Raw genomic sequence first — 13,140 nt, forward strand, 5'->3', positions numbered from 1 at the left:
AGGGTTTTGTCAACTTCAGCTCGAGTTATCGCCTCCGAAACGCCGGAACGCTCAAAAAAGACCCCTTATTTTTTCACGTTTGGGCCGATTTAAAAAAAAAGCCATTTTTTTATTTCGATGAAAAACTGATATGTTGTTCCTGACTCTCTGTAGCCCCTCTGGCTCTTTACCGCATGCTGGGGAAATGTTTTGGTCGCGAGTTATAAGAGCGGAAAGGAGCGAAGGTCGGAAAAATCGGCTATTTTAAACTGCGCGCGCGGCGTTGATCGGAGGGAAAACGTCCCCTCCCACTCAGTTCGGCGAATCACACTCCTCTGCCGACCTCGCATTGTTGCCACATGTCTCCTGATCCGTCGCCGCGCGCAGTTTAAAATAGCCGATTTTCCCGACCTTCACTCCTTTCCGCTCTTATAACTCGCGACCAAAACATTTCCCCAGCATGCGGTAAAGAGCCAGAGGGGCTACAGAGAGTCAGGAACAACATATCAGTTTTTCATCGAAATAAAAAAATGGCTTTTTTTTAAATCGGCCCAAACGTGAAAAAATAAGGGGTCTTTTTTGAGCGTTCCAGCGCTTCGGAGGCGATAACTCGAGCTGAAGTTGACAAAACCCTATGATGTTATACATTTTCTGAAAGCTCTCGTCACGCTGAATACGCTCGTTTAAACCGCGTTTTCCAAAACTTCTTGGTTTTTGAGTAAAAAAATTCGCGAAAATTTTGCCGGTTTTTAACTTTGACCCCCCGCTGCGTCTCCCCAAAATTTTTGGGGGGCTTGAAACTTTGGGAAAAGATGGGGCATTGTTAGGTGAATGAATAGGGCAAGTCTCAAAGGTATCCGCCCCGAGCCCCAAATGGCCCATTTTGCACGTAGTCCTTTAAGAGTTCAGCCAGTTCAAAGTCTGGGAATTTATGGGTTGAATCAGGTCATTTTACGAGTAGCGCTTTGGTTCAGCAACTTCAGCCAGTGCCATTCAAGAAATTGCAAACAACTTCAGATGCTTTTTTTTTATTCGCCTTTATATTGTTTTCCCGAGAAAAAGGGATATTTCATTGTAGTGTGTAGCATAAAGTCAGCAATATTCTAAGGAAAAAAGAAAAGTAGTGGTTTTGATCAGAAGTCAAGATTAGGTCAGAGAATCGGAATATGAAATTATGGAAATCCTATGCTCAGTTGTGTTCTGAACTTGTTGTTCCAGTTTGCCCCTCGCAACTAGTACATTTAGCTTTGTAAATCACCGCCAGATCCACAGTTAATACTTCTCACTCTAGATTTCAAGCACTTTTTAATTTATTTATCTATATTCGCTAAAATGTGAACAATCATTAAGTTTTTTAAAAAATTTTACTGATGAAGTCAAGTTTTCTTACTTATTGAATAATTCGATGATCAGGTTTTTACAAAAAGTCACCTACTTGTTCATGTTTATCATCTATTCAAAATCGTCTGAAGAGTGGAGTTACTAAGATTCATTAGATCTTAATTGGTGTAATGCCTGTTGTGAGAAATACATTCGTTTGGTGGTTTTTACGCAAGGAAGTGTTTTTTAACGAGAACTGTAATTTTATGTCTTTAAGAACCCTTCAAATGCAACAAAGCTCCAAATGTTATCATATTGAGCACTAGGGTCGCTCTTGGGCTGCTAAGGTCATGTCAGGGCCTCCTTACGCAGTCGACTCCTAAACAACCAGGGTGGCCCAGCAAACAGAATCACATTTTCCGCAGGCGTACGACGCTCTTTTTAATTAGCATAATTATAAATACTGAAAGGGCTGACAGTTAAATAGTTCTTCATAATGTGTATGTTTATGGTTATAAAAAAACCAGATAGAGAAATTTTTTGATAATGATTATTTATGAATGCCAAGTAGGATTGATCCTTTGGACTAGTTTCATCGAAACAAAAAATATGCATCAGGGTAAACAGGATTCAGTTACTCTACAGTGTCTGTTGCATTTTGAATGTCTAAGTGCTCAACGAGTTCATGTGTGTTTGATTTATGTTGAAACTGGTCCTATTACAATTTTTTATTTGTTATCGTTATGCGATAGTCTGCAGAATAAACATAACCGCATGCGGACAGATGCTAATGGGCAAATGCAGCAACTACAGATAAACAAGCAACTGCAACAGCAGCAAGCAACACGCGATGCATACCAGAAACGAGGCACCTACGCTAACGTTGCTCTCCTCCAGCGGCCAACTTTGGCAACAGCAGCAGTATACCTATGCAGGTCAGCCAGCCGTCCCGTATGTGAAGCAAGAAAGATCTCAGAAGAGATCTTTAATCATGGATTTCTTGTTTCACATGTTGTAGCCCAGTAGTTTCTTGCTTTCAGAGCCTCTCACTATCCATAGCGATTTCTATATTATCTGGGAGGAACTCACAAAGGTTTGAGCCCAGTCTTAATTAGCCCACTGGCCCCAATGTCACTTCGATAGTTTCTTTTATGCATGATTTTTAGGTTACTCTGCAGAAGTTATCATAAACTCGAGTTGTTTTGTCTGAGTATTTTTAACGTCCGTCTCATATCCACTTTGAAGAGAGCGCTTCAATTTTCTCTTTTACTGTAACTTTTTTGAACTAATGTTGGCCTTTTCATACTTTTTCACATGTCGACACCGTAGTATGTAATGTAAAAATCACGGTTAGTTTTAGCTGTGCTATAGAAACGTGCAATTATCTCTATCCAAATTTCTCAAAATCCTAGTAATTCATCTTGATGTAACTCGTATAATCTTTAAGATCATGAAATGCTGGAAATTTATTTTCCAGCTCAAATTCTGACCAAAACTTAGGAGAGTTCAATCTTGATCAAGCCACAGGCCCTTTTCAGCCAAGCAAATACTCATATTACTACAGGTCGTTTTGTTAGAAATTGACGCAGGGAGGTAAAATCTATACTTTTTAAATACCTTTCACATGCTTCCCACCTTTGAGACAAAGGGATACGAAGTTCGAAAGGGGATGGTCAGGAAGAAATTATACAATGTTTATGTATTGCCTCAGAAAGTAGTGTTTCTACTTACAGCTCAGACATTTTTTTTGTTTTTAATTGTCTTGCTTTGTTATTCTGAAGTCTGAAGCTTACAGGTATAAAAACTCAACAGGCATTATGGTTGGCACATTGATGACAACAGGCATTGATGGATTAGGTTTGACTGAAAACAAATCATTTATTTGTTGGTATATGACATGAATGCAACCTGTACTTTACATGCCTGTATAGACGCCTCTGTAAGTAAGCTCTATCTGTGTTTTTGTGAGAAACGGTACAACTCATAGTTTGTGTACATGAGCTCCATCGATATGTAAGTGAAAGGAAGCTAACTGCTACGGCATAACTCAAGGACTTTTTTCCCCTATAATGTTTTCTGCAGTTGCCGCGTCCGCGTCTGACTATTATATACAATGTAGGATTTCATATACTTTTGCTCCATCAACTAGATAGTGGTATAACAGCTGTACTGAAGCTGTAAACATCTGGCCAGTACGTCCTTTGCAAGAGATTTTTGTCCCCTTTCTGCTGAGTAAACCCATATCAACAATCGGAACAGAAAATTAAAGAATTTCCGACACAAGACAATGATCTCTTGTCTAAAATATTTGCCATTTCTTCATAAACGGTTCTCTTCGCAGGTTTCGAAGTGCAAAGTTTACTTGTTTACTTTAAGAGATGAAATTAAGTGATCTATACATATTAAGAAAAAATTTGCAAATTTGTAAAAATTATTTATTGAATTGCCCCGATAGATAATTTATCAATTTATGTTTTAATTAGTTTTATTGTTCATGATGATGGAAAATTAGGTTTATTGTGCGGTCAGCTTGATCATTGAGTTGTTTATTATTCAATTTAACTTCTCTCATGACTTGACAAAAATACCATTCCTTTTTCAAATGAACATTTGTTTTACCATTATCCATCAATCAAGCGGACATCCTTAAATCTCGGATGAATCATCAGTGGTGTAAACTGAGATTTCCCAGGCTAAATTTCAATCTTTTCGAATGGACTCTATTAAGAATTAAGGAAGGAGCATTTCTGGCTCATCCACTAAAGTACGTATCTGCATGTGGAAATTATTGGTACATACGTTGTTTCTGAAATGAGCTAGAAGTAGTTGTCTCCTATCGCAAACTTTAGTCCAACTAATAAATCCATTATCACACCTAGATGCACTTTCTTGCGAACTATTCCAAAATAATAAATCTTGAATCTCTCAAATTATATTTAAATTAATCTGGACGCCAAATGTCAGTTCTCAATTAGTCAAATTGAATAAAGATTAATTTTTGAAGATTCTAGCATTTATGTAAGGGCTTTAAAAATATATTATTATTTTCTAATTGAAAGCCGACAGCTGTAATGTGCAAGCCAGCAAAAGGTTCCATTCTTTACTCAATTCAGTGGTGTAAACTGAGATTTCCCAGGCTAAATTTCAATCTTTTCGAATGGACTCTATTAAGAATTAAGGAAGGAGCATTTCTGGCTCATCCACTAAAGTACGTATCTGCATGTGGAAATCTATTGGTACATACGTTGTTTCTGAAATGAGCTAGAAGTAGTTGTCTCCTATCGCAAACTTTAGTCCAACTAATAAATCCATTATCACACCTAGATGCACTTTCTTGCGAACTATTCCAAAATAATAAATCTTGAATCTCTCAAATTATATTTAAATTAATCTGGACGCCAAATGTCAGTCCTCAATTAGTCAAATTGAATTAAGATTAATTTTTGAAGATTCTAGCATTTATGTAAGGGCTTTAAAAATATATTATTATTTTCTAATTGAAAGCCGACAGCTGTAATGTGCAAGCCAAGCAAAAGGTTCCATTCTTTACTCAATACCATAATAGAAACCAACTTAAGCAAAATGCGTTGAATGTCTGGGTCTTCGTTTACGCTGAAGATTTATCTTATGAGAAAGATAAATATGGGTCAAGAAATTCATAATGCAGGGATGTTCATTAATTCTGTGATATTTTTAGTTCCATCCACGTTTTGAATCAAAAATCAATTTAGGCATAGCAACTGTATGTCCTCAAATCCTGAGTGCTGCAAGGTTTTTAAGCAAAAGGAGTTATAACGGTATTTTTATTGTGATATGTGTTCGATTCTCGATTGGATTATTTTACTTTGCGTTTTAAAATAATTTTAGCCTGAGTCTATTTACCATCCAATGTTTTTATTTTCTGTAAAAAATCGAGGGCCCTTCTTGCCGTTTCTTGTTTTATCTGTAGGTGAAATTCACCTTTGTAGTTGGCAGAAAAAACCCCCTCAATCATTGCCAAAGAAATTTTCCACATGGAATGGCTATCGCTAAAATAATCATTTTTTTTTTACGTGATTAAGTAAATTTTTCTAAATTTCAGAAAAATGTCACTTATGGTTTTATTCGTCTATCATTGTACATATTTTTTGATGGAAGGTTAGTCAACCTCTCACTGTGTATACTGAAAAAACTGTAAATTTGGAAATGATTTAATGAGTATTATATCTTGTGTATACTGAGTTGACTGTACATTTTTAATGATTTTTATGAGTATTATGTTAAGTATTGTGTCAAGTGCAAATCCGTGCTCAGGACTTTTTATTTATGAAATGTATCAAAATATGTACAGGTTTGTGCTTATGTGTTTTTAAAGTTGATGTTTACAATTTTAAAGGAACCTGTCACTCAATTTTCCTAGCTTTATCTCAATATGGAGAAGAATTGTTGACAACAGACAAAGCATTAAATTTCAAGCAGCTTTAGAGCAAAAATTGTGATCACCATGAAAAGTTACATGTTGCAAAAATGTGAATATTGTTTTATGTGAAGAAGTTGCTCTTTGTGCATTCTTCTCAGTGAAGGATATATACCTACGATGGGTTTGTAAAAGAAAAATGTACAGTAAAAGTAGTAAAGAAATAAATCAAATAAGATTATCAAAATTTGCTTTTTAAGTCCCTTTATTTTATTCTGTGGTCTCAGCCTCACTCAACTCCCGTTAGTGACTTGCTTTTTTCCGGCTGCTTAACTTTCAAACTGTCATTAATGATAATTTAGCCCAGCCAAAAAGATACAACAAGAATAAAATTGATATTGACAGTCACCACCTGTGTTGTAGCTTACAATTAGAATTACCTTGACAGCAATGATGTTATGAGTTGCATTTTCGTGATAGAAAGAAAAATTCTGCTCACACTAAATCTCTTTGAGCCAGTCAGAGGCCGGACCAACCACATCAATAAATTGTATGTTCTCTTTATTTTCTCTCACAAGCATCTCAAGGCAAGAATTGCATCATATGAGAAGGCCCTAATCCTGATCCATGTATTTGTCAAAAAAAAAAAAAAAAAATTAGGATGAAATGATTAATCAAGTTAGTGAATTCCAGTTGAGGACAGTTAAGCTCACTTCTAATGGACCTCACTTGGGCTTCTACACAGCCAAATTATCTTAATAAAAGACAGATTTGAACAAGACCAATCCACACAGGTCAGTCATTCCCAAGGACGAGTTTTGGTACTCTACTGCGCAGTGATGTAGTATTGAATGCTTGCAATATATTTCTTATGGGAGCACCCATTGTGACGTAGCATTGAGTGCTGCGAGTTAGGGCCGGGCAGGGGAGTGGATTTCAAAAAAGCTGCGCAATGACTGACATGTGTGGATTGGTCTTGGATTTGAACCTTCGCAGCCGATTACCCAAGAGGCAACTCAGGTAGACGGGCCTTCCTTCTCCAACGAAATAAAAACAGCATTCTATTTTAGCTGGCACCTCGTATAGGTGCGCCGAATTCGTAGTTTGCCAGTAACTGAGGTGGATTTTCGTTGCTGTCTAGTGCAAATCGATAGTTTAACAAAATTTTAGTTAGTCGCTTGACATTGACTCCAGAAAGCTAACATTGACTGACAAGTAAAGGCATAGACAGTAGCAAATGCGTCCTATCTTAGGACTAACAAGATTTTTCACTCTAGTTTGGAAGTATTGTCAACTGATCACATAGGTTGACTTACATATCATGAATTCTCTGGCTGGGCAGGAGAAAGTATGAAAGAACAAGTTAGCTGGTGTTTTCACACCTTAATTTAGGAAAAGAAAAACAAAATTAAAGATCCCTGCAACGTAAATGTTCCGATTCTGTATTTTTACTCAACGGCACTCGGAAAATTTCACATCTTGATGCTTTAGGAGTAACAGAACGAAATTACTCCAAAAGTGAATTTAGAAAAAATTGATGTATGCAAATGTGACACAACTGCCCGTCTGGGCAATAGAAGCGCTCAATACGCCATAACTTTTCCACTTACTGAGTTGAAATGTTCCACTTAAGACTGTTGTCCTTATCATCAAGGGGGAAAACTTTTTAGAGTCACGACCCCATCCAAAACTCAAACTTTTCAAATGGGGACTCTCCCACTTTCGACGAATCAGTTATAGTGTATCAAGTATTTATTTTGCTCATCCCTGTACTCTGAAGTCAGTAGAGCTACCTTTAAAACAGTTGAAGACTCCCAAAAAGTTTTTGGCAACACAATCCTCCCCCCTTTCTTTCTCTTTTGAAAAATGTCTAAACATCAAACACAGATTTAACAGGAACAAAATTAATCTGAAATAGACGAAAAATCAGGATTTATTGAAAGAAGAGCCAGATAAAGTCTTAACTTGTAAAGTTACAGTAAAGATGTAAACAAATTCCTAAGCCTAGAACAGCAGAATCTTGGAAAAGAGAGCGTATTACAAAAAGTAAGGTTTATTGGAAAATTACAGACTAGAAGAGACAACAGTCTTTTCAAAGTTAGAATAATTTCAAATTCTGTGGATCTTTCAATCCAAGGGAGATGGTTCCAAAAATGGGTTAACCACCAAAAGTTTCAACTTTAGATGTTACAAGGAGCACTTATGTACGGCTAGGTTGAATTGGACAATGGAATTTCTAATGGATGGTTTAATCGACTTCCTCCATCCTGGATGCATCTTCTGCATCGCCATCGGCAGCAGGCATAGCTGCATCAGGCTTTTCTTCTTCAACATGAACAGTCTCGTCTTCATCAATACCCAAACCTAGTTTGATCATTCTGTGAATTCGGGCAGCATGCACTTGAGGGTCTTCCAACGCAAAACCTGAGGACAGTAAGGCTGTTTCAAACAACAGCATGACAAGATCCTTCACCGACTTGTCGTTCTTCTCAGCTTCTGCTTTCACGCGGAGCGCATCAATAACAGCATGGTCTGGATTGATTTCAAGATGTTTCTTAGCGGCCATGTAGCCCATAGTTGAGGAATCTCGAAGAGCTTGAGCCTTCATGATTCGCTCCATATTGGCTGTCCAACCATATTGTGATGTGACAATGCAACATGGAGACTCAACTAAACGATTACTGACCACAACTTTTTCTACTTTCTTGTCTAGAATATCTTTCATGACCTTGCACAGTGTTTCGAACTTCACTTTGTCTTCTTCGAACTTTTTCTTCTCTTCTTCATCTTCTGGGAGTTCCAAACCTTCTTTGGTGACGGATACCAAATTCTTACCATCGTAGTCTTTCAGTTGCTGTACAACATACTCATCGATCGGCTCTGTCATGTAAACAACTTCAAACCCACGTTTCTTGACTCGTTCAACAAATGAAGAATTTGCAACCTGATCTTTGCTTTCACCGGTGATGTAGTAGATATGTTTTTGGTTTTCCTTCATTCGAGCAACATAGTCTTTCAGAGAGGATGACTCGTCTCCACTGGCAGATGTCTGGTAACGAAGCAAATCTGACAATTTCTTCCTATTTTGCGTATCTTCGTGCATGCCCAATTTCAGGTTCTTGCTAAATTGCTCGTAGAATTTTTGGTAGTTTTCTTTGTCTTCTGCTAACTCTTCAAATAATTCAAGACATTTCTTGACCAAGTTTTTGCGAATCACTTTCAAAATTTTGTTCTGCTGTAACATTTCTCGAGAGATGTTCAAAGGCAAATCTTCACTGTCAACAACCCCCTTGATGAAGTTCAGATACTCAGGTATGAGATCTTCGCAATTGTCCATGATGAATACTCGTCTGACGTACAACTTGATGTTATTCTTCTTTTTCTTGTTTTCGAACAAGTCAAATGGAGCACGCTTTGGGACAAACAATAGAGCTTTGAATTCGAGCTGGCCTTCAACAGAGAAATGTTTGACGGCTAAATGGTCTTCCCAGTCATTTGTAAGAGACTTGTAGAATTCACCGTACTCTTCTGTCGTAATATCATCTGGGTTTCGAGTCCATATGGGTTTTGTTTTGTTGAGTTCTTCGTCTTCTGTGTACTTTTCTTTGATGGTTTTCTTCTTCTTCTTTTTTTCCTTTCCTTCATCATCTTCAGCATCCTCGATCTTGGGTGTATCCTTGTCTTCTTCTTTGTCCTCTTTTTTCTCCTCTTCTTCTTCCTCATCTTCACTGAGTTCCTTGTCTCTTTCTTTCTCGACTAACAGCTTGATGGGGTAACCAATGAACTGTGAGTGCTTCTTAACAATTTCTTTGATCTTGCGCTCTTCCAAGAACTCTGTCATGTCCTCTTTCATGTGCATGATGATCTTTGTGCCTCGGCCGAGAGGTTCGCTATGGTCTGGACGAATAGTGAATGAGCCTCCAGCTGAGGACTCCCAGATGTACTGCTCATCATCGTTGTGTTTCGAAACTACTGTGACTGTGTCAGCAACAAGGAAGGCTGAATAGAATCCAACACCAAATTGACCAATCATGGAAATGTCAGCTCCGGCAGCCAGAGCTTCCATAAATGCTTTTGTTCCTGACTTGGCGATGGTTCCCAGGTTGTTGACAAGATCGGCTTTGGTCATACCAATTCCACTGTGGACAAACAAGAGGCAAAAGTCATAATCTAGAAACAGAAGCTCATTTGAGAACTTCTATAATTTCAAACTTTCATATAGTGAGCTTGGATAAGATAAACAGCTTGTAAGGTAGCTATCAATATTTCTGGAATGAGAGCAATGGAAAAGAGCTAACAAGAACCATCCACAGGCTGCAGAACATGGTATGCTGAAGAAAATTCCTCTTCCTCATAAGATAATTATTTTTTTTCATCTGAGACTGAAGATTAAGGAGTTAACAGCTCTGCCTACAGCATACAATCTTAGAAGTTTCTCACACCATTAGGCGTGAGGAAAGTTTTAAACTTAGTATTCCAAGTTTGAACAACTAATTTAAATAATTTAAGCATTGTCGAAAAGTGTTACCAATGCATATCACTTATAACATGCATGGTGTCTGGAATTCTGGACGATGCTAATTTCTTGATTTTTCCCTGATTTTTCGGAACTCATTCCCTGATGAGAAACCGAACCTTTCTGTCAATTTCTCTGTTTTTCTTAAGTAAAATCATAGAGATCTCTTGAGTTCCAGACAAGAGTATCAATTTATTTTACTCTTCCAGATGATTCTTAGGTGTACATTCAAATTTTCAATTCCGAAAGCGTATCTGATGTATATATTATTCGGTCAATGAAAGCTTCTTTATTTTTACGATTAAATGAAGTTTCAAATATGTCATTCAGGAGGTCAGTAATGGCAACTCAGGTGCAATAACATAAACCTTAATAGCAATAGGTACTTAAAATTCAAAAACAAAATGCCTTCAAGCGTTAGAAGATAAGATTCTCAGTTACTGTCATAGATTTCCTGCTTATTTCCAGATGAATCTCCCTTTTTTCCAGTCTTAAACACCATACTTTTAAAAACCATAAATGTGTCAAACTTGAGGTAAAGAACTGTATTTACTTACGAATCAATAAGTGTGAGAGTGTTGTCATTTTTGTTGGGAATAATTTTAATGAACAATTCTTTGCCAGATTCCAGACGAGATGGGTCAGTGAGCGATTCATAACGAATTTTATCCAGGGCCTGAAATAGGTAAGAACATTTTGAGTTAAAACTATTTGCATAGAGACACACTGGGCAGCTATCTTAGCGAAGAGAAAAAGGAGGTTTATGGTAATATTTGAGGGAAACATGACCTAACATAAAGGTATACATTTTTTTACACCCCTTGTTCTACGAGAGGAAAGTAGTTAGCAGCACCTTGATAGCTGAGGTATTATTGAATGGTTCTCCTAGACGCTATTGGTGCTACATCACAGAAAAGCGATATATATCAATTTTTTCGGATTGGTAGCAGTGAAAGAGGTTATGCCAATATTATTGCTTGGATTCAATTTGATACTATGGAGAATCCTTATGGTGACGGGCCACTAATAGCGTCTATTGATGAGTAGCATTACTAAGATGGTAAGATAGGGCTTTATTGATCAAGATCATTTTATAATCATTCCACAATCTACCTGCAGATCTTAGCTGAGTCCTTAGATTTTGAATTCTCACTACGGGTACTACTTGGTGCTCAAAAAGGTTGCTTTTTCAGAAAAAGTTTTTGGACTCTGTGCAGATTTTAATGCTTCTTCTGCAATGATCATTGTTGGAAGACTGATAGAGTGATCCTCAATTGGCTAAGGAAATGGACTTACATCTGATGAGTTGGAGATCAGTTCTCTTAAGAAAATTTCTTTATTAGAATAGAAGGTGTTGACGATCAATGACATCAACTGGGCGATTTCCGCCTGGAAAACAAAGGTTTCGGCTTGTTCCATGGTTGCGTCTTCTGGCATCTAAAAACAGAGAAAGAACAAAAATAGTTGAACTTAAAAAGATAAAATGTATTCTTTTCCATTCTTGTACCTAGTTAACACAAAAAGATTGATAGTTTGAAAGCTGACGGTCTTAAACAGTAGTTTGAAACAGAAAATTACTTAAGATCTGCTTCTAAACAAATCATGCGCAGACTGTTGCCTGAATCTTCATGTTTGCCAAAAGGGATAAGGTATTACTCGGGAGGATTACGTTGGCTAACAGGAAATGGCCAGGACGTTCAGATAAAATTGAAGGACTACCACCTGAAGTAACAAAGGGAATGGATAATTCCTCCATATGCGACCACATTAAGATTCTGCTCCGAGGAGCGGCAGCAAGTCTGGTAAAGAAAAGAGGAGGCTCCTTAGGAGGTGGCAAAGGGCATAATTCAACATACTATTTTAAGAACATGATGCCTAATGATGACTTGCGAATGGGCCCTTTCGTTTCCGCAAAAAGTCAGTTCTTCCTGCAGCTGGATGCTGATGACGCCTATGGCAGCCTCATTTGCAGGACTGACTGGAGCTTATCATGAACGCAAAAGGTGTGGTTATTACCACGAAAAAGGAAGGCGTACTGTGGTGTCAATCCAGTAGCGCATTGTAATGGGCTCTTCATCACTACGTACTACATTAGAGTACGCAATGGACACTTATTGGGCAGCACCCATTCCATTGAAACTTAGAAAATTGGAGGCTGAAATCTCTCATTAATCAAATGCTTGGGGTAACTAGACCCGGCGACCATGCTCCTCGTTTTAAAGGAGAAAAGTTACGCATTTAGGCACAATGCATGGTCTCATGGAAGCTGACGAAAATAAGGTGATGCATGATGAAACGTGCTTGAAAAGGCGCTCTAAAAGATTTGAAATCATCACTCACCTTGGTGGAATTGAATTCGGACAACACGAGGTAGAAAAAGAAGGAGTAAAAAGGCCTGCGAATGCCGCTTCCGCCTCAGAGACTTCGAACTTTCAACTTTCTTTGTGAGTGCCTGTTCTCGAGGTTTCCGAGCTCCGAGCACGCGACGAGATAGGACGGAGGGAGGGAGGGGAGGGGCTAAGCCGGAAAGCTGTCAGTGTTGCAGAATAAGAATTGAAAAAGTCACTACTTACCACCTCCGAATATAATTGTCATCGCCGTGGCGAAAGTCTTGTCTGACAAAATCAGACACTTTTGAAATCCTTTCGATAGTAATTTAAAAACTGTTACGTATTTTGCAACAAATTTCTTTCGTTCATTTTTCTTCCTTCTAAATATTTTTGAGTGTACCACATTTTTGAATGCAATTGATTACTCAGTCAACCTGGGCGGTAGGTGTTGACAGCCAATGAACGAAGAGAACTCGATCGTGGCAAAAAAGCGCAAAAATTCAAATTACTTGATTTTCCTTGAATGTTAAGTTCCGAAAAAAAATTTCAGAAATTTTGTAAGGATGTGACATTGTTCAATCCGGTTAGTACTGTGAATG

The 13,140-nt window shown here is 37.8% G+C and overlaps 1 protein-coding gene across 1 annotated transcript; it reads right to left on the reverse strand.

Annotated features, from left to right (window-relative positions):
- Positions 1 to 7,610: 7,610 nt before the first annotated feature.
- Positions 7,611 to 12,712, reverse strand: LOC109031045 (heat shock protein 83). The gene is made up of 4 exons (XM_019042324.2): positions 12,552 to 12,712; positions 11,508 to 11,648; positions 10,769 to 10,887; positions 7,611 to 9,834 (listed from the first exon to the last, which is right to left on the reverse strand). Exons 2-4 carry the CDS (start codon positions 11,646 to 11,648, stop codon positions 7,944 to 7,946), a joined length of 2,151 nt encoding a protein of 716 aa, XP_018897869.1. The 5' UTR covers positions 12,552 to 12,712; the 3' UTR covers positions 7,611 to 7,943.
- Between the last annotated feature and the right edge of the window lie 428 nt (positions 12,713 to 13,140).

Source organism: Bemisia tabaci, chromosome 3 (genome assembly GCF_918797505.1).
Source record: "Bemisia tabaci chromosome 3, PGI_BMITA_v3".
Lineage (NCBI taxonomy): Eukaryota > Metazoa > Arthropoda > Insecta > Hemiptera > Aleyrodidae > Bemisia > Bemisia tabaci.